Genomic DNA, 26302 nt, shown 5'->3' with positions numbered 1-26302 from the left:
TTGCAAGACATTCTCTTTGTTTCCTTGTGTGAGGATTTCCTTCACTCTTGTGTTCAGTTTTTGTGTTATTTTTAATGCTGCTCATCTGTCATCATGGAGTGGTTACAAGACAGAAGGAAGCCATTTGAGATGTTGTGTCCATTCTGGCTTTGTACTAGGGAAACTCTGCTAATCCTACTTCTTCAAACTTTCCCTGTGGTCCTGCAAATTTTAAAACATCTTTAACGCACTCTAAAGTATCACCTTTTTCATGACGCCTAGAATTAAGATGAATATTGCAGCTGAGGCTGAATCGTTGTTTTATGCATGTTCATTGAAACTTCTTTGTTTTTGCACTCTTTGTTGCTGTAAAATCAATAATCCTGCACATCTTTTAAGCAACTTTTTCACTTTGTCCTGCCACCTTCAATGTTTTATGCACATACGCCCCAGGTCTCTTCCCTGTACCCACTTTTTAATTGTACACTTAATTTTTTTTATTCCATGTTCTCAATTTCCTGACCAAAAAAAATTACTCCATACTTCTCTATGTTAAAGTTAAATCACTTTCAATTCTGAGTTCTGTATCTGAAATGCTGTGCACTTCCTCCTCACAGATATGTTGTCTGACATGCTGTTAATGTTTGCTAGAATTCTGTTTTTATTTCATTTTTACGTAAGTGGCATAGCTGACCATTAAAAGTATGAACCGTTTTGTCTAAATTTAAATAGCTAAGATCAGATCAATTTAGTCAGCTGGGATACACTTTGACATTGCCAGGCAAGTCCCTTGATCCTCACCTGCTTTGCATGCCATTTCCAAAAAGTAAGAGAAATAGAATGTATTGATTGGCGGTAATGTAGTAGACATTTCAATGTAGTGTCCTGATTCCAAACTAACATACTGTAGATTGAAATGCAATTACTGTTATTTTTACATTTATGCTTCAGCCCTTGAATCATATGAAATATTTATAGAAGACCAGGGTGGTATGGTGGCTCAGTCATTGGCACTGCTGCCTCACAGTGCCAAGGACCTGGGTTCGATTCCAACCTCTTGGAAACTGTGGAGAGTTTGCACGTTCTCCCCATGTCTGCATGGCTTTCCTCCGGGTGCTCCAGTTTCGTTCAAAATCCAGAGATGTGCAGGTTAAGTGAATTGGCCGTGCTAAATTGCCCATAGTGTTCAGAGATATGTAGGTTAGGTGCATTAATCGAGTAGAGTAATAGAATAGAGAAATGGGGCTGGGTGGGCTACTCTTCAGAAGCTCAGGGTGGACTTGTTGGACCAAATGGCCTGCTTCCATACTGTAGTGATTCTATGCTTCTGTGACCGCAAAGTACTTACTAAAAACATAACTAGACACTTGTATGGAAAACTTACGGTCACATTCTATCAGTTTGTTAACTATGACTATGGAATAAAATTTGCATTTTGTCTAATATTGAATTGCAAATAGCTATTGATTACTATTGAATTTGTATGAGTTTTGTGAGTAACACATTGGATCTTACACTATTTACTTAGAAAGTACTGCTTATTCAAATAAGCGCAAAATTGAATCTAATACATCTGACTGCAAATCAGAATAATTTTAACAGGTCTGCAGAAGGGTTGGTATGCTGGTATTTCTTTTTGATAAATTATATAAGAGGCTTGAGCAAATGTTTAATCACAATGTTGCTCAAAGTAGATGCAATTTTCATATATAACTAAAAATTTGTCCTTTTTCTTTACCTTAGAATGTATTTTGTCAGTCAACCGAATTTCTATGTATTATCTGGACTCTCTATCATTCCATAAGCGAGCATCCCCTTTTATGATAAAATTCTGTAATAAAAGTGAAAATGTAACTGGTTTGGCTGATACGAGTCTTAAAAATTACTCTGTTGCAGGCAGCTTAACCTTTTAAGCACAGCAACTCCAGCTATTAGTGCCTGGCTTATTCCAGTTGATCAGCTGAAATCCTCCTTGAATAAATTGGAAATGGAACGAACCCTGCGTGTATGTGCTGTAATGGGCTGCATCATGACAGAAGCTCTAGAGGTAATAATAAGATGTGTTCTTCTTCAATAAATAAAGTAACTTTCATTTACATCTTCAACATGACATTGAACTTGGTCCAGGTTAATTATAGGCAAAAATACACCGTGAGTGCTTCTTTGAAACAAGCTAGTTGCAATGTTATATTCTTATATACTGGTAGATTGCTTTTTACAATCTATATTAATCACTGGTGGTAGGTGGTAATGCATGTAAGCTTTCAATCAACATTAAACCAGATGGAAATATAAACTATAGGGAGGACCCACATGCTGTAGAGAGATGTGGACAGGTGAAGTGAGTGGGCAACAAAATAGCAGATGGGGTAATGTGGGAAAATATGGAGTTGTTCACTTTTGTCTTCAGAGTAAACACTTTTTTAAAAGGTATGAAACTTGGTGTTGATGTTCAGAGAGACTGTGGTGTGTTTGCATGTGAAATCCAAAGGTAGCTCGCAAGTAAAGTGAATAAGTGGGAAAACAAATAGCTTGCTGGCCTTTAATGCAAGACAATTGTAATCCAGGAAAAAAGAAGTATTGCTTCAGTTGTACAGGGCTTAGGTGATAATATATCTGGACTACTGTACACAATGTTGCTGTCTACATTTAGGGAATTGTCCTTGCATTAGAGACAGACTGCAGTGGTTCACTAGATTTGTTCCTGATATGAGAGTGCTGTCCTATGATAAGTTGACTAAATTGGTTCTGCACTCTTGGGAGCTTAGAAGGATGAGAGGTGATTTCATTAGAACATGAAGGGCATCAACAGGACAGATACTGAAAGGTTGTTTTTGCTGGCTGGACAAAGCACTAGATACAAGTGAAAATTTAGAAAATGAGATGACATGTATTCACTGAAATTGTGGTAAATCTCTGGAATTTTCTGCTTCTAAGGACTGTGGATGCTTCAAAATTGAATACCTGTACGGCGAAGAGGCAGAATTTGGTTTCTTGGAAAATGAGGAGATAGGTGAACAAGCAGGAAAGTAATTTTGAAGCTCAAGGTCAACAATGATCATATTAAATGGTGGAACAAGCTTGATGAGTTGAAGTCTGTTTCTGCCAGTTGGATAAAGGATTGATATTTACTTTGACTCATCTAACTGATGGAAAACGAGACTGTTGAGGTATAAATAGAATCAAGGTTTAAGGCAGTTAACTGCTCCTAAAGCATGTTAAAGTTAGAAATTCACTGTTCTATTTTTAGTGGCGGCATTGTGATTTTTGACTTTGCTGCATTAACTAAGATTATGATGGATAATATTTTCATGAATCTGCTCTGTACTTTACCCAACTTCGATGAGCAAAACTTGACATTGCACTTCACATGGGATCTGATTCAGCCTCTTTGTGACTGAAGCATCATTTCCTGACTTTTGAGTTCCAGTATCCTTCAGACAAATGACAGCATTTCATTAGCATTGGCTTTTTAGTCTGTGTTACAGCTTTGTGAGTTGTTACTGCATCACCATTAGAAAATATTTGAATCTGTCGTTCTCAGATTCAGTGTGGCTGACTTCTCATTTCTCCATATTGAAATGCATCTCCTGTTACCTCCGTGTCCCTTTCGATCATCTCTTCATCCACAGAATTTATTGTGACTTATTGTAAAATTTCCATGTGTTTCATTGAACAAGGATTAGACTTATTTGCAGCCAAGTTTGTTGTGCAGATTATTTTGTTACTCAATATGACCACACTATATCATTTTTTTCTGATGAGATATGGCAAAAATCAAACTGTGTGTTATTGTTTGATAAGGAAATTCTACAGAATGCTGTCCATTAGATTGAGCATAGGCACCAGTCTTGATTAAACTATCAATCTAGGAATGTTTTGGATACTTAATTTCCTCTGATCACCTAATTCTTCTATTTCCTTATTGATTTATTTACTTCCAGAGGAAGAGCGTGCACTTTCCATTGAAGAGCAAGTACAATAGAGTGACCAAATTAGCTCGGTATCTACAGGAAAACCCTTCCTGTTTATTGTGCAATATACTCCATCGGTACTTGCAGCAGGCTGACTATTCTGTCATTGAGGATGCCACAATGGTAATTATTTTCAACATATGTGACGAGTAACTCAGCATTAAGCGTGTGGCAATTGCCTGACTAAGTAATTACAAAATACCCTTATTATTGGTTATTGAACTTATTTTATTAACAAAAGTAACTTTATGGACAGTGCTTAGATCTTTCTGAACCCTTGTGGTTCTTTTGTTCTTTTGCTACCATGAGTATGGGCTTAATCCATGAAATATGTGAAAAAAAGAATCATTGGCCCATTATGCCTACTCAACAGTTGAAAGCCATCTAATAATAAACCCAGTCATTCTATTCTTTTATCATAATACTGCATGTCCTCTTTTCGGCTCTATAAGCCAAATTCTGGACAACCTTGGTGTCACATTTGATCATACGATAAGCTTCCGACGTCTCATTCTAGCCATCTCTAAGACTACTGATTTACAGTTCTGCTGCTGCTGAAACTCTAACGCATGTTTTCATTGTCTCTAGATGCGATTTTTAAATCACACTTTTGGCTGCTCTCCTACCTTTTATCCTCTGTACACATGAGGTCAAAAAATCAAGTTCTGTTCCCTTACCACTTGTTTTCTCACTGACCTACAATATTCCAGTCAAGCAGCATCTCAACTTCAACATGCTCATTCTTGTTTTCAAATCCTTCCATGGCTCATCTCTCTATATCACTGTAATCTCCTTCAATCCAACATCCAACAAAGAAATGTGTTCCTTGTGTTCTTACTACTTGTTTATTCTCATTCATAATTATTGCACTGTTGGTGGCTGTGCTTTCATTTGTCTTGGCGCAAAGTTCTGGATTTTCCTCCTTTCATCTCTCTGCCTCTCTATCTTCCTTTTCACTTTTAAAGTTTTTCTTAACCATGATTTTGCCATCTGATCTAATATGACTTGATATATTTTGTTTTACTATTGTAATATACCCTAGGATGACTTATTACAAGAAAGCTGCTATATTAATACAAGCCATTGCATGTATCCAATTAATTTCAATTCTGTCAGCAGTTCAGGGGAGATGCTATACCACATTGAGCAGGCCACCTGGCTTGCCCTGGAGCTTCCTTGCAGGCTTAGGGTTGGGGGATACAGGTCTATTAGGTTAATGTGGGAGGGGCTTTCTAACCGTGTGCCCATTGTGGGTTCTCAGAAATGACCACAATGGGGTTGCTACAGGTGGATTAAAGTGTGTGTGTGTGTGTGTGAGATAGGTCGAGTTTTTACAAGCAACCTTTCAGTAAAATGGATTAAGTAAACAATTATAGAATTGTGCCATTGTGTTGCACAGATGTCAGACAGATGGTCTATTTCCATGTGCTAGTTAAATAAATAGAATAGTTAGAGCCACTCCCTGTGCTTTCCTCATTGTTTTTTGATTGTCTTCCTCTTTAAGTATTTGTCCAGGCCTCTCTAAAAAATTACTGTTGAATTTGCTTGGCTGCATTTTCATGTAATTTATTCAGATTATAAAACTTGCTAATTTAAAATCAACTATCTTAAATCTTTGCCCTCTGATTAGTGAAACAGTTTTGCCCAACTAATCTTTTCAAAACTCCTCTTAATTTAAAACACCTCTGTTAAATTTATTCTTATCCCTTCCTTGCTCCAAAATAAAAAGCCCAAGCTTGTCTAGTCTCTTCAGGTAAAGAATATTTTTTTATTCTGTGTACCATTCTAATAACTCCTCTGCACCCTCTCCAAGGCTTGGAATTGGGATTTTAAAAATACCAAGGGAAGATCCATTTATATGCATAATTCAAATAAAAACTGTGTATAATTACAATAATTGTGTTTATTTTTTACAGAACAATGGTCTTCCTGCCCTTGTCACTCTGAAGAAGGGTTTGGTGGCATTAGCAAGACAGTGGATGAAGTTTATAGTGGTCAGTCCAGCTTTCAAAGGAGTTAGTTTACAACTTAAACCAGCGCAACTTCCAAAACTGCAACCAGCATCACATGTTGATCGTCAAGCTGGTGGCTTGGACAATGGAGGAGCCATCCAAAGTGATACAAGTGCTGACGGAGCAGAATTTGAATTTGATGCTGGTAATCAGAAATGCATTTTGATCTAATAAATGCTCTTTTCACAATCCATTTCCCATTGATGAAGAGAATGTGTTCCTAAAAACTCTTTTATCCAAATGGTCAGGCAAGTGGTTAGTAATTGAAAGGCAAGAGATTAAAATGGAAGTGGTTGAGCAGGAAGAAATTTGAGCCCTGAGAAGGATCAAAAGGCAGGGTTGGGGACTCTGAGGTCCAGTCAAATTTCACAATAGGATGACTTATCTAATTTTGTTTTACAAATGCGTAGGAATAGCAGTGGCCACAGGCCGTCACTAGAAAATCTTGGGATGATTACTGATAATCAGGAGCAATGAGGGAGAAGAACCTGCGTGCTGAAGTAGGGACAGAGAAAGACTTCATTCCAAAAGAGAAGAATGCATGAGATCGGGACCAGTGTTAAGAGGTCTACTAGGAATAGAGAGAGATTGGCAAGACAAAGCTGCAAACTTCCTTGGCGAGCCTACAGTATTCCTGCTGTTCTAACCACATAGAAAATACTGTCAAAGTATGTTTACCTTCCAAAGCCAGCAGTTCAAAGCAACCCTTTGCTACTTCTTTCCTAAGCCCAAGAAAACTGTGACAACTATTTAAATCACCTGCCCTTTAACACAAAAGCAAAGTTTTGTGGATGCTAGAAATCTGAAATTAAAAACAAGAAGTTCTGGAAATACTCAGCAAATTAGACTGTATCTATGGAAAGAAAAGCTGTTAATTATCGACACTTATACTGCAGGTACCTGATATAAACTTAGAGGTCCCTCTTCCTTAGATGGGCACTCAGACAGCATGACTGATGTGTGGACAGCAGATGCAAGACCAATTCCCTGCCTTAAATTTTTTTATGCTTTCTTCCCATCTTAGTACATCAGGCCTAAGAACCATTTAGTCCATCGAGGTTCACTTTCAATAAGATCATAGCTGCTCTGATTATCCTCAACTCAACATTTCTGCCTTTTTCCCAAAGTCTTTGGTTCCTTTCACTGAAAGTTTTGTCTGTCTCAACTGTGAATATACTTAATGACCCAACCTGAGGGTTTGAGGTTGGTCATATTGTCATGAAATATCATAATTTGACATGCAAGTGGGTGCATCTTTCACCATCATGTATTCCTTTGAAATAAAATAGCCATCTAGCAATAATCAACAACCTTTGAGTACCTGTGTTCCTAATTGATACTTTGATGAATAGTATATTATTTTAAATGAATGTGAGTTTAGACATTTATTAGAATAGAAAATAACTCTAAACTATTGGAATAGACTCAACTAAGATATTTGCAGATAGGATCAGAAGTAAGTTTTGAAGTTCCACATTGGGTTAGATTTCAAAGATATTGGACTGGAAACTGAAATAAGCTGTTCTATTTAGAAATAACTGAGGAGATCAAACTTTAAAATATTGAGTACAGTTCAGACCTTTATATTCTAAAAGACTTATAAGGAAAAGGAGAACGTGTGGATGAAACTTGAAGTTTAAAATAATTTTCCTAGCCGTCAGGTCTCCAGAAGTGGCCAATTAAGTTGTAGTTGCTACTGGAATGTAGGAAATGCAACAACTAATTTCATGTAACAAATTCACACAAACAGCAGTGCGGTAATGGCAGATATTTAGTTTTTAAACTGTTGCATGAGGGATAACTTTCCTGTTCTTTGAAATAGTACCACAGGATCTTTATCTCCCCCTGACCAGACATCGAGTTGCTGTTTAGTGTTTCATCTGAAAGACAGCATCTCCAATAGTGCAGTCCTCCCTCAGTCCTACATTGTAAGAAATATACTGCCTCAAGTTCTGGAGTGGAGGTTTGAATCCTGAATGTATTGTGATTCCAACTAAGTCTTAAAAGAGCAGTCGGGCTAACATAGGTTTAAAGCTGGTGAGAGTAATGTAACCTTGGTGGGAAGTGGGTACAGTAGCAGAGATAGTGAGTTTGAGGTATCAGAGAAAAGATGTTGGTACTTATGCTGACTACAGTGCTGGACATTCTTACAAACATTCTGACTGAGATAGATTTTTAATCAGTAAAGGAATGAGGGTTATGGACAAAAGGTAGAAAAGTTGAGTTGAGGATAATCAGATTAGCCACGATCTCATTAAAAGATGGAACAGACTCAATGGGCTGAATGGCTACTATGCCTGATGTGCTAAGATGAGGAGGAAAGCATAAAAAATGTACAGACTGTTCTAACCTAGGTTCCAATCTTTGATCAGGCTGACATGGTCTGGTATCTTGGCCTCCTCTTCTAGTCGTGGGAAAGAGAAAATCGCACCTCTGTATCATTCCATCCAGTGTGCGGTCTGGATTTCTGCCTGAAAAGCAGACACTTTCAGGACAAGTGCTGAAAATGTGTTGCTGGAAAAGCGCAGCAGGTCAGGCAGCATCCAAGGAACAGGAGAATCGACGTTTCGGGAATCAGCCCTTCTTCAAGAATTCCTGAAGAAGGGCTGATGCCCAAAACGTCGATTCTCCTGTTCCTTGGATGCTGCCTGACCTGCTGCGCTTTTCCAGCAACACATTTTCAGCTCTGATCTCCAGCATCTGCAGTCCTCACTTTTCTCCACTTTCAGGACAAGTGTAAAATACCATGTATAGCAGCTCCAGATGGGCAATGCACCATGGATTTGTAAAGATGGCCTGGGTACAAGGTGTTCTGGTGAGGTCTGGGGTATACGTTGAGTGGTAGGTTGTTCTGCAACTAGCTCATGACATAGTGGGGCCAGAATTGGGCCTGACAGGTGCTGTAGGTGCATGGTAGGTAATTTATGTCGTATATTTGATGAGATATGGTGAAAGAATTCATTAGGCCTTGCAGTGAAAAACTTTCCAAAAGCTCAGTGCAACTTTAACTCAGCCGAGAAAACGCAAAGGTTTCAGCCGTTCCTGCTCCTAGTAGTTAATTACATTTGGAGGAAAGCAAGATTTGTATGTTTTTGTTTAATATCTCTCAACCAACCTGCTTTTAGTCTACAGTTCTCTAGTTCTCAGATAGTTACTATCCCATTTAAATGTTTTACTTCTGATTAAAAGAAATTGTTGCAATATACAGTGGCGCAGAGTTCTACAATATTGTCAGGATTAGTGTTTTTGTTGTCGTATCAGAGTAAAAAACGTCAGTGCTCAGAGAATAAAATGCATGTTTGCAAATAAAATGCCTCTATTTTTCATTATAGCCTGACCATTTAACTTGATGTATGTTGGATAGTTACACTTTTTAAATTGAATGTTTTATCATTGATTCTTGTCCTTTATTGTAGCCACAGTAAGTGAACACACCATGCTCTTAGAGAGTAGTCGTCCAACAGCGGGTGGAATTTCCTCTGGACCAGTAACCGGCTCTGACATCATGAGAAAGTTATCCAAAACAAATGCTCATGCACACGAATCCACACTTAAAATAAAAGTAGGTGAAAACAAAACACTTATGAAATCATAACTTGTATGTGGATACCATAGATTTATTTATCTGTTGTGACTTGTGATGACCTCTTAAATTATTTGCCTGCAATTTTACAGACGCATTGTGAATATTTTCATCAGATTGGAATACTGTACCTTACCAATAGCTAATATATTATAAAAGCTGTCTAAAATAGTGTTTCAGTGCTGCTTAATAAATGAGAAATAGTCTGCATTTATTATTTTGAAGTTCTGCATACAATTTGATAATTGCACCTGTACACTAATTTTGAACATTTTCTATTATTTTCCTAATTTTCTGTCATTCATACATTATAAGACTACAATTAGGTTAAGAATCAAGGACAAATCTGCAGTTTGCAAATTGATTTTGGTTGCAGGTATTTTGTCTCGATTGGAAGGCTTTCTTCCACTCTTAGAAGTTAGATTATAAATGGAAGGCACTAAATTTGAAGAAAAGCAAGATTTCCTTTTTTTAAATATCTCACAACTAACCTGCCTTTAGTCCACAGTTCTCTGGTTCTCACATTTAAATGTTCTACTTCTGACCAAAAGAAATTGTTGCAATATACAATGGTGCAGCGTTATACAATGCTGTAAGGATTAGTTATTAGGGATCAATACTAATGCTTAAGCAATATAATACATAATCTATAAATTGATCATACATCTCATGAGCAACATAACCATTCTTACACTGCGTGTAATAAGACTTATTTGAAAATGTTATGGGCTGCAATGACTGTAGAAATATTAACACTGATTTTGCTGAAATGATAGTGACAAAACAATCAGCATTTGCCATGGTTACTCCAGTGAAACTAGAAGCAGTCTTTGAAATTAACATGAATGGGGTGAAATCCAAAAATTGCTGTGGTTGTATACATCTCCAGAGAGCTGAGGCACCCAGATTGCAGACAATGGGAAATGTTATGAATTAACATGCACTTCAACGCTTTGGTATTAGTTTTACTGTAAGAAGTCTTGAAAGACTTGCACCTTTTTTGAATGACGTGTAATTGCACACTAGTACAGCACACTACTTTCAAAGTTACTGCTAGACAAAATCATTGCCCCTAAAAAACTGACTTTATATTTGAGGACTATCCAATTCGTGCTTATTGAAAAAAATTTAAACATTTATCTAAATTTATTCTCTTATTTGTACATTAATCCAATCAGAATCATTTGTTTCACTAGCTGGGTGTATTAATTCAAAGTCAAAGGTATTAAGTGGAATTTATTTCCTTGCTTGTTCTATTCTTTAATGTAATTGGCTGCTCGCTTGCATGCTGGCATCACTGTAAAGGCATTCATTTGATCTGACATCAGATTTAAATTGCCATCAGGAAAGAGGTAAACCATATCACAGATTACTAGATCGTTGTCAGCACCTTCCTTTATTTTGTTTTAAAATTATTTTATTGTCATATATATCTTGAAGATACAGTGCAAAGTGTTTTGTCATCACAATCTGGCACTATTTTGAGCTACGAAAAGTATAATAAGAAATTATAGAATGAGAGTTAATCTTCTGCTCAAATTGGATCTCAAGCATGGCTGTTAGGCTTCTGCAGGGTCACTGGAAGGTGTTCTGGGCCTTGAAGAGTCCCACTGCAGGAACAGCAAAAATGACGCTGATGGCCCAGGAGACCTGGCTCTGCTGCCGCCTGACACTGGCAAAGTCCAAGTTCCGGACCTTCTGCTGCCAGGTGTCTCCGTTCCAGGCACCACCACCAAACATCTAGACTCTGGACGTACCACCACCAGGAGGTCCCACTGCTGCCAAGAGTCCGGGCTCTACAGCTTCATGGTGAAGTTCATTTTGTGATGAATTCTGTGTCTTATGACTCTGCTCCACAGCTACCTGATGAAGAAGCAGCACTCCGAAAGCTAGTACTTCCAAATAAACCAATAATATAACCAGGTGTTGTGATTTTTAACTTTGTCCACTCCAGTCCAACACTGGCAACTCCATATCATCATTTTACAACTGACTGTAAAATTCATGCTTTTTGGAAATTGAGCTTTCCGACGTAAAAACTGAAGTTGACAGTTTGATTTAAATCCTTAGGCACTTGTGACAATGCTGTGGCTTTGAGGTTATTTTGGCTGTTCTATTGTTTGATGAAAGATTTTAAGGTAGAGGAGCCGAGCAATCCACCAAAATCACTAGAGTGAACACTTGTGAAGGCTGTGGGTTTTATCTTTCAAGTTGGAGCAAGAGAGGCAGTCTGAATGGATGAGGTTGAGGTCTCACAGAACAGGATTTTTAGTTTTTCCAACAGCTGTTGTCTCCGGAGTCTTAGCACTATTGGAAGGTAATGAATCTCTCCTGGCTGCTACACTCTGTCTCTAAGTTTTCTCTGGATACTTCTCCTTCCAGGTTGCTGGAGTTGCATGTGAGACAATTCTGTTTTCTGAATTTGCCTTATGCCAAGGATGTGTGCCTGGGTCGTTACTATATAGGCTCAGTTACTGTTTAGTAGCAAAATATTCTATTATTCTGTTAAGTTTTCCAATAGAGTTGTTTTTCGAAATTCCTCTTTCTTTTGTATTTTAAGAATGGTGTTTGCTTAACGTCAAGTAGCTATCCTATCAAACTGTATCTGGAACATAACACCTCCCACAGTACCACCTCCTAAATATATTTTAAGGGGTCTGGTCCATAACAGACTCAAAATATTGAGACGACTTCTTGTTTTCTTTGCAGGGTGTCCACCCTTACCAGTCCCTCAGCTACACCAGCGGTGATACAGTAGCAGATTCACCAGCCCATGTAAGTCGTGCAGGATTACCAACAAGAGACAGTCCGAGAAAGGAAAGTCTACTGAGCTACCTGACTGGGAGCTTCCCTAGTCTTCACAATCTCCTTGAAGGAACTCCACAACGTGGTGCATCAGGAATTAAAAGCAGTTCACTTTCACGGCCAGGTACAACTCACATTATTTGCATAAGTCCACTTCGGCGGTTGATGTCTTTGTGACAAGGCATCTGGATTACTAAAACATATTTTCTTTGTTTTCCCTTGAGCAACCTAATGCTATTTGATGAGGAAAAACTTCTTTCCTTGGAGAATGGCGAATCTTCGAATTCTCTACCCTACAATGCTTTGAAGATTTAGTCATTGAGTATACTCAAGATAGATTTTTAGATTTCAAATAAAAGCAAAGGATATGGTGATACTGCCAGACTCAATTTGATAAATGCTTAGTAAGTTGGTAAGAGTCTGTTAAAGTCTTTTACCGATCCAAAACAACAGTCAGTCAAATGATTCCTTTGTGCAAACCGATCTTAATCTTCCCTTGCATGCAAGAAAAAGTATCTATTCACATTGTAGGTAACAACTCCAACAAGTGATTCAAAATACAGTCGTCTTATTACACAAACATGGGAAAATCTCTACGTGACTATTTAGCAAGCATGAAGTAAAAAATTGCGAAAACGGGCCTGACTGATATGAAGTGAATGTTGGTGCAGTTCACTGGGACTGCCTGTTCTTCCCCACGCAGTCTGCCTTCCAGTGGATCCTGGCCAAAAGATGTCTGCTTGTTTATGCTGCAATCTCTTGCTTACTAGCTATTAACAGTACTAAATTTTTAAATCTCAAGCTACTCCATCCTTCATGCTGGCTTCCAAAACATTTTATTTTTCCAAAAGACTATTTGCCAATCTCTCTTCTTGTACAGAAAACTGTTTGATATTTATTGCAAATTGTTCTGTAAGTGCAAGACCTTCAATAAAATTTGTCCTTTCATTAGCTGTACCACGTTCTGTAGTACCAAGTGGCTATTCGAAAAGGGGGACGCTTCCTTTGCTAAAATAATATTGGAAGACTACAGAGGTTGCAAAGTTGCTTCCATCTACCAGAATTGAAATACTTTCCACAAGACATGGAACTTTATATCATACTTCCCAAAATCTTATGTGAAAACACATCCTCGTGATAAATGCAGAAATAAGAGGAGGATACAAGATATAGAACTTCCTTCTTAGTTAGAATCTTTATCTTTTACCAGTTTGAATCCCTAGTTCCATCCACAATTAAACTCTCCTCTCAAACCGAAATGGAATATTGATATTCTGTGGTTGTGACTGTGTAAGTAGCCCAGTTCCATTTTAGAATGAGAAAACATTTTCAGGGAAATCCTGTTGAATTGCTGTTGTTGCATGTTTTAACAGTGCAAACTTCAAACCGGTCGAATCACGGGAGATAGGAAACAAAAGTGTTTGGGTTTGTCCAGCAGAGGGGTGGTCAATCATACTTCATGTCTTTAAAACTAATTGATATAATGCTGTTTTGCTTAAATTATTGTTCCTTCATTGGAATGCTTCCCATTCAGTATTATGCAGGAATGGCGATACTTTATAACTTAGGATAGGATGATTTTTTTTTCTTTTGACATTTGAATGGAAATTTAGCATATCACCTCTTAAAAATATCAGCATTTACAAAGTTTTTTGAGCCTGATATATAAATTGTTAAGACTGTGTTCTATTGGTGGTTGGATCTGTTTAGAAATTGTCTCAGTATTTCAAAAGCAGTTGAATTACCTTTAGTCAAGGTAAACAGTTGAGATTGTATATTGTCAGGTAATTTAGTGACAATAGAATCTGTGTGAAGGATTTAAGATCTTGAATAAGTTCTGGTGGCTATCTTTCAGTAATAGAAGATTGACTTCATGTAAACATATAAACCTTATATTACTTCAGATTTAATGTTACCTCAGGATTTTCTTATAAATAGGCTAATTTTATGAATTAAAATTCAGTAAATAGTAAACCATAAGTGTTGCCTCTACATTGCACTTTTCTAACAACTTTTGAAAGATGCCTCTCTTCCTGACTTTAAGTTGCTCTTTAGAATCTGTGACTTTGATTACATGCTTAATATTTCTTTTTGTTAGTGTCAAACTCTGTTTGATAACACTTTAATGAAGGCTTTGAACCTTTTAATACGTTTGAGACATTATATAAATACGAATCATCATGATAACAATAACTGTTGTTAAATTGTATTAATTAGTTCAGAAAACAAATAGCTAAATTTTATGTTGCAGTTTATTTGACAAATAACTGTTAATAAGCAATTTCCACTGTATTAAAATTGAAACTTCTGTGAATGTACAATTTCTCTGTCAAAAGTTGTTTTGTATTCAAAGGGATTATGTTACTGTTGTGTCACATAGGTAGATAACACATTTCAGAAGTTTCAACAGATTTCTGTTTACAGTCTTAACTTCAACCATGGATATCATTCTTCCTTCATTTTGCAAAAAAAACAGGAAATACTGTCGCTGCAGAGATGTTATCAGAACACCCTCTACTATCTGAGCCATCATCAGTTAGTTTTTATAATTGGATGTCAAATGCTGTGAGTAACCGAGGAAGTATTACTCAAGAGTCGCCAGTTCCTAGATCTGGACATAACAGCCTTCCAACAGGTAAACTGAAGAACGTGTACAAAATGGAAAGAAACTCTGTATCTGGAGGCCAGTGCATTGAATGGCACTGTTTGTTTTCTTCTACTATGAATGACTATTGATTATAGCAATGGAACTGAATGCTCCAAGAGCCCAGTGGTTCTAACAAGAATTATTTGCAGGAGTCAGTTGGCTAGGATTGAATATTGGTCTCGTTTCTTTAAGTTAGTATATAACAGATATATTACCCAATGTGTGTGATTTTTTTCTTGTTTTTATTAATGAAATACATAGAATATACAGTGCTGAAAAGGACCATATATACTATATTGACTGTTAGTTTATTATCCATACACATTAGCTGTAGCCACCTCCTGTAATAATGTGTTCTACATTTTAATCACATTCTAGGTAAAATAACGTACCTTGATTTCTAGATTTGATTTATTAATAACTACCTTGAAGTGATGGCCCTTAGTTTAATGTTCTGCAACAAGTGGCAACTTGCATAAGTTTATGGACCTCCATTGGGTTTCCTCATTATTTTCTTTTTTCCAGACAAAATTCTGTTCCATCTTTTCTAACAGCTGTAGTTTCTCTGTGCTATTTCCATTCTTGTAAATCTCTATTCTGCTTTCATATAGTTTCTCCATCCTTTTTATAATAGCTCAATTAGAGCAGTGCATGTTTTGTTGAGGTTTGGCATGATTAGGGTCCTGTACAGTTTTACATATCTTTATCACTTTTGAATCCTGTACACACACAAGTTAATTTCTGAGCTATGGCATTTTAAGTGCTTTGCAGACTTATGATGTTGCTAATAATTTATTCACTTGCATCCTTGGATTTCTTTGTTCTTTGACCTAGGTTGCTTATTTTCTACTGTCTACATCATTTTTCTGTTTTTCCCAACTGGTATTTATCCACGTAAAATTACGTTTAACGTTTAGCACCAAGTCTGCATATTTTTAAATTGTCCTGCATTCTTCCTCAAAGTTTGCCATAGTCCTAGAGAAGGCAGGAGAAAGTGAGGACTGCTGATGCTGGAGATCAGAGTCGAGAATGTGGTGCTGGAAAAGCACAGCAGGTCAGGCAGCATCCGAGGAGCAGGAGAATCGATGTTTCGGGCACAAGTCCTTCATCAGGAATGAGGCTTGTGGGCCAGAGGACTGAGAGATAAATGGGAGGGGAAGGTAACTGAGAATGCAATAGGTAGATGAAGGTGGGTGCAAGGTGAGAGGTCAGCCAAGAGAAGGCAGCACTGCTTATGTTTTGTCATTTTTTAAAAATTACTGAATTCATCTCTTCAACATGTCATGAAATACCTGGCTGTTGGATTTTTCTGATTATGTGCTAATTATTTGAGTTCCAGTGCGTCAGGCATTCTAAAAGAGAAGTGAATAGTAAAACTAGAGAAACATTATTTTTGTTCATTGTGACTTTAAACACAGTGTCACCTGCAAGCCATTATAAATGATGACAACTAGAAAACATATTATTTAAGTAACGTATTCAGTTTTATTCTGTCTATAATCATTAAAAAAAACGTTGCAATCTGGATATCTTCTGGTGCTTTACAAAATGTTGGACTATTAACTCATCTTATGACTTTGCTAATCAATAGCTGTAGAAGTCTGAAACAATTATTAATGTCGAAGTTGAATTAAAATAAGGTATTCCTGTCATGATACTTCATGCCTGCCGCATAAGCATTTTATACCATGGTTTAAATGTGTGTTGCTATTTTGCATAGGTTTGACATATAATCTTCCAACAATACAATCAGCATCTGACTTTAATACAGTGCTGTCAAGTGATCAGAACACGCTGGATGGCACACAGTCTCAGAACAGCACTAGTCAGGACGAAATTGTTGGTATTGAGGAGGGTAACCAAGGCCCTCCTGCTGTTCAGTTGGCTGATGCACAGGTAATTAGAGAGCCCTATAATTTGCCTTCTAATTGCATTCAGTAATATGCCAGTCATTTGGAAATAAAAATGTGAAAGCATAACTTTTACATACAATTTTCTTAAAACGAGAATATATTTTGTACATCTGCAATTGGTTTTTTCATTGATGGTTATGAATATGCATCCACCAGAACTCAGACATTGAGGGGCTTTTCTTAATCTCTGCTGCTTTATCATTTAATGATTCAGTGCATTTTTTAATATGTTGTGTTTTTTTTGCAATAACTATTTCAAGTTGCATGTGTTGCAGAACCTCTTTTATGTTCATAGAAAAACTGGAACTATTATTATTTGAAATAATTTATAAGATTGAAGTATAACTCTTATTAATTCTTTTCAGGTTGTTTTTAAGCCTTTGCTGAGTAATACAGGAATTCAGTCCCAAGATATTGCACCTTTAACTTATGGAATGTATTTTGGGGAACACTTGTCATTCTCTGGGAGCCTGGACTGTCTCAGGGCAGATATTGTTGATTCTGATACATCCAAAGAGAGAAAGATCAGAAAAAAAAGAAGGTATGTAATGACTAATTCGCTTTCGTTCTTGCAACGGAAACTATTGTAAGAAAATTAGAGCAATAACAATGATTGATATATGCATCTATAATTCACAAGGTTCATAAAAATGAATACGTTACTAAAATTTCAAAGTTTGAATATTAGAAAAAAAGCAAAAGCAAAGAAATAAAACCAGAAAGTGCTGGCAAATCTCAGCAGGTCTGGCAGCATCTGTGGAGAGAAGTCAGAGTTGACATTTCAAGCTCTGTGACCTGCAAGTTGTGCTCCTCGCTCTGACAGGATTTCCATTCCATTTTTTTCTCTTCTTGTTCACTGTCATTTATTTCACTGTCACTCCTGGTGCCTGACAAGGTATTTGCTGGTTCGGAAGAAGGCTCACTGGAAATGAAATGTTAACACTGATTTTTCTCTACATATGCTGTCAGACTTGCTGCGATTTTCCAGCAGTTTCTGTTTTGAATATTGGCAATATCAGAAAAACTGTGATATTGTATAAACATTCTTATATACTTAAAAACAGAGCATTACCCTGATCCAGAGATTTCAAAAGCTCACGTCATTGATTCTGAGATTTATTTTTATTGGCCATTGCTCCTTGTTAACATTTTCTTCTTGGTTGCTTATTTAAACCAGCTATTATGTTTGTGTTTCTTTATTTTGACCATCTTTGCCAAACACTGTCAGCTTGATCTTGTGTGGGTCTCAATCTGGGCTTCAATTTATCCTGATCCATAAACCCAGACTGCCTGCTTCCTTCTATTTGCTTCAATCATACCTGTTTCAGCACCAGAGACCATATTGAAAAGGCATTGAGATTACACTGCCAACATTAGAAGTGTAAGGGTGAACCCTCTCCCATCTTGTTGTACCTACATCTTAACTAACATGGCTTACAAAAATCATCTACTTTGGCTCTATCCTCTTTTTTATATGTTTTACCCAGCAGATCTTCCTTGACCTACAGTTAATGAATCAGTTTCTTATTAGTAATAAAAATAGCGTTTTAATTATATATTTCATCTTGAATGCAAAACTTATTTCATTTTCATCTTTTGTGATTTTTCAGACAGGGCATGATAAACCTACCACCTCTTGATTTCAAACCAGCATTGATGTTTGATACATTCAGCATAAATGCAGTTGTGATGGATAGACCGACGAGCAACCAAAGCTCAACTAATGCTCTTACTTTCCATGAACTTAGTAGGCATCACCAAAACACCTTTCATGTTAACTTCACTATCTCCTGTCAGTCTATCAGCCAGCACGTGGACATGGCATTGGTTCGTCTCATTCATCAATTTAGCACAATGGTTGATGATATAAAGGCCACTCAGACAGACATTAAACTTAGCAGATACACAGCTGGGTCTGTGTCCCCCACACCAACATTCAAAACACGCAAACATCGAGATTTTCGGTCATCAGATTTCAGTCGCAGTTCTCGAGGCAGTCTTAATGGAGGTGTCAGAGGAAATAGCACTAAAGCAAATAAAAGACTTGGGAATGAGAACAGTAAAAGAGAGTCACGCAATAAAAATTCATCTGGGCCAACACAAAGAAGAACCTCGAAGGTTTCTAGGAAGGGATCAAAGGATGTTGTAGATCATGTGACTATTCAAATGGATGACTCTGACTCGATCACGGTGTCTGAGCAAAGTGAACCATCTGCAGAATGTTGGCAGAATATGTACAAACTGCTTAACTTTTATTCATTAATATCTGATCCAACGGGCATTCTTGAAAAATCTTCCCCCGATGTGTTAGGTCCTACAGGTAGGATAATTCTTCTATATTATATAAAGTGTGAAATCCGACTTTGAAGTCAGTCTATTGGATATCCTGGATGCTGTGATAAATTTCTGAAAATAGGTCTGGCAACGTAATAATTCCATTATTGGAACAGTTATCCTGAGATATGATTTTAAGTCCCATCATGGCATCTGGGTAATTTCAATTTGCTTATCCTGTAAATTTGGAGTACAACATTAATATCAGTAAAAATGGCCTTTATCTACTGGAGTGTTGTAAATCCAGTTTGATTTGCTAATTCCCATTATTGGCAATTTGTAGAACAATCTGCTGGCCTTACTTGATCTGGGCTACACGTGACCCCAGATCCACAGAAATGTGACTGATTCAGTTATGAATGCCTTCTGGGACAGCCTATCAAATCATAAAGGTCCATCAAACTACTCTGAAAATTTTAATAAAAATAAATCCGATCACACCACCTGACACAGCAAAAGCATATCCCATTTCAATTGACACTGCATGTAGTCCTTACTAATGTCTCTGGGTTTGTTCCAAAATTGTGAGAGCCATCTCCCAGACCAGTCAAACAATGGTTTGATGTGATCATACTAAGAACATACACCTTTCAAAAATGTCACAGACTTCTTCATCACAATCCTTGGGTATGACAAGTCTCAGCAGAACAACTAGAGGTGGGAGCATTGTACATATAGCATCCTGAAAGTCTTTAGATGAAATACATGATGATTGCCGATTCCAACTGTACAGATAAGCATATTATCTTCTGTTTACCTGCTTTGTGCCACGTGGTTTAGCTGATTTTACATTGAAATGATCGTCTGAGGGAACCTTCTGAGGAGGTTGTCATGAAGTTTGGTCAATGATCTGTGGAGAGGATTACCCTTCTTGATTTTCTTGGAGGGAGAAGGCTCTTTCTGTTTTGAATGTTGCCAGTATCCAACAGATGATGTTGGATAGGTGGAAGATGTTTGAGGAGCCTAGTCCACTAAGTGAATGTTACACTATAGTATTTTTGGACTATCTTTTTTAATTTGGCGATCACTTCCATCAATCTTGCAACCATTGATTAGAAGAATAACTTCAAAGTATTCTTCCAGTATTTTTATGTTGGCATCTCCACAGGCTTAGAGTCAAAACGTGTGGTGCTGGAAAAGCACAGCTGGTCAGGCAGCATCCGAGGAACAGGAAAATTGACGTTTCAAGCAGAAGTCCTTCATTCCTGATGTACAAAGTTATGAGTAAACATTTGCAGAGTAAATTTAAAACAACTTTTTGTCCTTCATAGTGAGGGATGAGGAAAGAAAAATCAATGTGTCATGGGAATAGGTAAAATAATTGTGTATTAATTTAAATACAGACATTGCATGAAAGTAAAAACCTCGATTGGCTTTTCAACTGCCTTCAATAAATTGTCAATTTTAAACTTTAAATTGGTTAATGTGTCCTATTTGTACCATTGCACCTTTAATTTCGGGGAAAAAGAAACTAGGCTCTTCAGAAGGAAAAAAATGAATGAACCAGAAAATCAAGCAAAAAAAAAGTCAAAGAAGTGGGTTTGAAGAAAGGAAGCGAAAGTGGATGAGTAGCGAAGATAATTCATAACTTAAGGCTTGATTATGCCATGTGAGTTTTGTAGGAACTGAGATGAATTTTCTAATTAAGTTTTATCTGTAGATACAGGCGGAAGAAGTCCCACTGAACCTGGCTGCAGAGTAGTTTTTGAAAATGAACAGGATTGCTCAAGTCCGAACAGACTGTCGAGGAAGCGCAGCTTAGTAAGTGCTGAACCCCACCATGTCACACTTATAGTGTTTGGAGTTGGTATGGTGAACCGCACTCATCTAGAAGCAGACATTGGAGGCTTAACAATGGAAGCAGAGCTTAAGAAGATTCATGGAAGCTTTACAGTAAAGGAGAAAATGAAAGGTAATTATATTAAAATAGATGATCAATTAAAATCAAATAAGATTATACTTATTGGAAATTGGGGACACTATGATAAAAAGTGTCTGGTTGAGCAGATTATTTATGAGATCAGATCTTCTCTATTGTAATTCTAATACAATCAACTCCCATTTTATAAATAGTTTATAATATTAAGATTAGCTTCAGTAAAAGTAGTTCCTTTTAGAATATTATTGACCTGATAGATATTCAATTTATATTTAATCCTTATCATCAATATTTTTAATTCCACTATATCTTCATTTCACAATCATACATACATAGATTTTAGCATTGTAAAATGTTATGAAAACTGAAAACTCAAAGGCTTTAAAACCTGCATAGCTTTGGAGCAGAAGTTGAGCTGTTTTAAGTATTTTGTGGCTTTTGAGGATAGGAGTTGGGACATCGTATTGAGGTTGTACAGGATGCTGGTGAGGCCTCTTATGGAATACTGTGTGCAGTTCTGGTTACCTTGCTGTAAGAAATGATATCATTAAATTGGAGAGGATTCAGAAAAGATTTACCAGGATTTTAATGGGCATGGGGAATTTGAGTTATAAAAGTACTTTTTGTACTCGAGCATAGGTGGTTGAGGTTTATAAAATCATGAGGGCCCTAGGTAAGGTGATTAGCAAGGGTATTTTCCCAACGATGGGTGAGTTCAAAACTAAGGGACATATTTTTGAGGTGAGAGGAGAAAGTTTTAAAAAGGACATGAGGCATTTGTTTTTTAACATGCTGGTTCATGAGTGGAGTGATCTGCCAGAGGAAGTGATGGATGCAGGTACAGTTTTAAAAAAACATTTGGATAGGTACATGAATAGGAAAGGTTTAGAAGGATGTGTGCCATACGCAGGCAAGTGGAGCTAGTTTAGTTTAGGAACGTGGTCTCCTGGACTAGTTGGACCAAAGCATCTGTTTCCATGTTCTATGAACAATGGATGAATGGGCACCACCCAATAATTGCCGGACGGGAATATTCCCTCTGAGTCGGGGAATACTTCAGCAGTCAAGGACATTCAACTTCCAATCTTCTGCTAAGTGTTCTCCAAGGCAGCCTTTGTGATACACAACAACGCAGAATCACCAAGCAGAAACTGATAGCTAAGTTCCACACCCATGAAGAAGGCCTCAACTGTGATGTTAGGTTCATGTTGCGCTACATGTGACCCCACCACACTGTTCTTATCTGTAAAATCTTCCTTATGGTCCTGTTTTGACACCATCCCCTTGATAAATTGTTATGATCTCTCTACCTTAATTAGTTTGTACAATTTTGGATTACTTATTACTTTGGTTAGACCCTTGGTATGCAATTGTTATGCCTATCATGTTATTCAGTCATATAAAAACTGAATGAACTACAGATGCTTTAAATCAGGAGAGGTTGCCAAAAGGGCGCAGTGCATCTGGCAGCATTTGTGAAGAAAAACCCAAGTTAACGTTTTGGGTCCGGTGACCCTTTCTCTGACTTTTCTTCACAGATGCTGTGGGACCTGCTGGGCTTTTCTGGCAGCTTCTGTTTTTGTTCCATGTTATTTCAGTCATTTGGTTTTCTCCAGCACCACCTTATTTTTAATTTTTTATAATTATCTCTCTCTACCATTTAATCGATTATAGGTCATCCCTTCAGTTGTTATTCAGCTATGGACACTTTACTCACACTGTCTAACACCCTTGGTCACCTGCAGAGACTTAGTATTTGACACTCCATTCACACCATTTATATGATCTTTTGATCACTCTGCCTGTAAATTCTAAGTTCTGTGTACTTCCCTCTCACTTCATCTGACGAAGGAGCCAAACTCCAGAAGCTTGAGTTTTCAAATTAATCTGTTGGACTATATCCTGGTGTTGTGATTCCTGACTTTGTCCACTCTAGGCCAACACTGGTACTCCACAGTATGAATCTTTGACAAAGTTGAATTGTTTGCAACGTGTGCTGGGGATACAATGTACAGGTAGTTCTATAAAGCAATGGTTCTGTTCTTGTGCAATCCCGCATTATAGAAATATCGCACTTTAGAAACAGCAGTTAAAGTGTTGGCGATGTCATCACGTTACAGCCAACACACAGCTTAACAGTTTGTGCTTTAAAACAGTGTCCCTAATTTGTCAATTGCATCATATCAAATTTGCATTAATGAAATGCATGTTATAGCAGAATGAGCTGTATGCAGGAAATCAAAATGAAAACCAAATGCTGGAAATACAAAACACATCTGCCAACATGTAGATAACTGCTCATTTTCAGACTTGGAGACAGTTAAGTCAACAAGGAAAGTGGAAGAAACCTCAATGCAAAGATGTTAAATGGGAGGGAATAGCAAACACATCTTGTCTACTTCTTTTTCCTCCTGTCTTATTGTTTAAAAATTGTAAATATTTAATGTTGGAAAGATCTAAAAATTTGTGCAAACCTTTTCTAAATCTTCATACTTGAATTGTGTATTTCAAAATTAATACATTGATTTATAAGCTTTTAACTTGTGTGCTGAATGAATGTTCTTAACTTATTGTGGTTTTACTTCAGATGTTTTACACCAAAAGATGACTGAAACTTGTGCAACTGCTCATATAGGTGGTGTAAATATAGTCCTGTTGGAAGGCATTACTCCAAATATTCAGTGAGTAAAAGTTAATTTGTTTAAGAAATTCACAAGGTGGAATTAAAGAATATTAATTTTCTGTGTAAATGTAACGCATGAAAACATAGAATTGTTTCTGTAATTTCTTTCTGCATTTTCACCATCTTTTAGTTATATGCTTCACTGATTACGAGAAATGAATACCCAAATTGTTTAAAGGTACAGCTGCATGTTAATCTTTTGCATTACATGACTTCGTATATACAGCACATTAAGCAATAGTCTTATTGCATGACTGTAGAATAATGATTAGAAGACTTTGCATAAGAAATTGAGAAATGCATTCCTGGGCCATTGATATTAAGTTTTTCTATGTGGCAGGGTTTTAAATTTTACATTTGACAAAACATTATTATCAGGTTTGTTTTCAAGTCTTAATTTCTGTCTGGCTGAACATTGACTTTATAAATGAATTTGAGCTAATTGAGGTCAATTCTGAATATTACCAGTTATTCTTGCAAATTGAATAGTGTAATAATTGAGATTTAATATCTCAACAGTAGGTATTTACTTTGAGGCAGGAAGTTTCAGTTAGAAATATAAAACATTTAAACTAGTCTTAAAAATGCAAAAAAGAATGAGGCAAGGTGAATGAAGTAGAGAATGCAAGATGAGGTAAGTGAGAGTACTCTTATTTTGATTTATTCTTTTTTTGATGGTGATTGGTTTGTCCCAAAAGGTACTAGAGGTACCGGGGCAGCTAGATTCCGCCCTGGTGCATCACAATCCCTTTTGTTGCAGCTGAGGTGGTATCCACTTCCTGAAAGTCCTCTTTAAAATATTTTGCTAGGTCTTGTTTGGCTAGTTCTATTGTTTTCTATCTGGTGATGTCTGTTTTGCTGCCGCTCCGATGAATACAATTGTGGGAAATGAAATAGATGGCCTTCTATCTTCAGTTGTCTCTCTGTCACACACAGCCTTGGTGTAGTATTATGCTAACTTGTTGCCTGGCTTTATTTCTGCTATATTAGTTTTTTGATTGACTAGGACAGTTGAACTGATTTGGCACTCCCGAGAGATGAATATAACAGAAGAAACAATGATTTATAAAGAGCCTTTCGTGACTTTAGAATGTCCAAAAATTTTTACAGCCAGTTGCTGAATATACTCATATCAGAATTGGTATCATGTAAGAGTCACCTCCATGATCTTTACCCTTAAAAGGAAAGGAACTTACTATATCCTCAAGTAAAGGTAAACTGTTGTTTTTTCAATCAAAGACTAAACAAAACAAAGAATGGTTTCTACAATCATCAAAAACTTAAATTCATTATTCATTACCATATTGCATTCAGTTTTTATTGCCAGTTAGTACAATAAAAATGTAATTCGAATTTGATCTTTGGGGACAGAAACTGTCTGGAGTATAAAAATATGGATGTGGAAACTGGATGCAGAAGGCAGCTTTCAGGTGAATATTAAATAAATGTACGCATGTACTATTGTCCTCAATCTTCCTGGAGCAGGGAAAGAGAGCTTACCAATCAAGCTCATGCAATTGTAGACTCAGTGTAAATCCCCTGCACGTGGGGAGGGATTGTCCCATACTGTGATATTTTCTAACAACGTAGCCCTCCCTTTTTCTTCTCTTACCACATTGAAATTGCAGATTCAACTGACATTTCCTCTCCCAGCGTGTGGAGGGGTGCTGGGAAATTCCTCAATAAATCACAGGGTGAAAGAAAGAGAGGCATGTTAAAGGTTTGGTCCTCATAACCTTGTGGATTCTTTTGAGATCTATGCAAGTTGTGCTGAGCAGGTCTTTTATCATTTGATCTAAGCTCCTTGAAAACACAACCCTTTTAAATGTCAACTTATTCACGGTTTTTGCCTGAAAGAAAAGTCTCACAATACTGACTTTTACAAAAATACATATGATAAATACTTTCTGAAGTGTCAGTGCTATTGTAGGAAAAGGAGCAGGCTGTTCGTGCATAAACTGTGTAATTGACGCATTAATCTATTTCAGTGAGGTTGGTTGAGGAACAAGTATTGATTAGGACACTGGGGAGAATTCTTCAGCTGTTATTTCAAATAGTACCACAGGATTAGATTAGATTACATTACAGTGTGGAAACAGGCCCTTCGGCCCAACAAGTCCACACCGACCCGCCGAAGCTCAACCCACCCATACCCCTACATCTACCCTTTACCTAACACTACGGGCAATTTAGCATGGCCAATTCACCTGACCTGCACATCTTTGGACTGTGGGAGGAAACCGGAGCACCCAGAGGAAACCCAAGCAGACACAGGGAGAATGTGCAAACTTCACACAGTTAGTCACCTGAGGCGGGAATTGAACCTGGGTCTCTGGCGCTGTGAGGCAGCAGTGCTAACACTGTGCCACTGTGCCACTCACACGGATCTTTAACAACACCTAAAAAGATGATTTAATCTTTAATCAACAAAGCTATACTGCTGCACTGAAATGTCAGTTCTGTTTCTGTGCTCAAATCTTGAGTGAAACTTGA

The 26302-nt window shown here is 37.2% G+C and overlaps 1 protein-coding gene across 7 annotated transcripts in view; it reads left to right on the top strand.

Annotated features, from left to right (window-relative positions):
* Positions 1 to 26302, top strand: part of kiaa1109 (KIAA1109 ortholog) — a 427165-nt gene that overhangs the window by 261447 nt on the left and 139416 nt on the right. For all 7 annotated transcript variants that reach the window (XM_072584210.1, XM_072584207.1, XM_072584208.1 and 4 more), the window contains exons 38-48: positions 1876 to 2026; positions 3924 to 4076; positions 5870 to 6110; positions 9382 to 9527; positions 12258 to 12477; positions 14830 to 14988; positions 16721 to 16896; positions 17279 to 17454; positions 18524 to 19233; positions 20908 to 21159; positions 23714 to 23807. In XM_072584210.1, coding sequence (XP_072440311.1) covers positions 1876 to 2026; positions 3924 to 4076; positions 5870 to 6110; positions 9382 to 9527; positions 12258 to 12477; positions 14830 to 14988; positions 16721 to 16896; positions 17279 to 17454; positions 18524 to 19233; positions 20908 to 21159; positions 23714 to 23807 — 2478 coding nt within the window. The remainder of the gene's footprint in view (positions 1 to 1875; positions 2027 to 3923; positions 4077 to 5869; positions 6111 to 9381; positions 9528 to 12257; positions 12478 to 14829; positions 14989 to 16720; positions 16897 to 17278; positions 17455 to 18523; positions 19234 to 20907; positions 21160 to 23713; positions 23808 to 26302) is intronic.

The sequence above is a fragment of the Chiloscyllium punctatum genome, chromosome 14, assembly GCF_047496795.1.
Source record: "Chiloscyllium punctatum isolate Juve2018m chromosome 14, sChiPun1.3, whole genome shotgun sequence".
NCBI lineage: Eukaryota > Metazoa > Chordata > Chondrichthyes > Orectolobiformes > Hemiscylliidae > Chiloscyllium > Chiloscyllium punctatum.
Note: the sequence above shows the minus strand (reverse complement) of the source record. Positions and strands in the feature narration are given on the sequence as shown.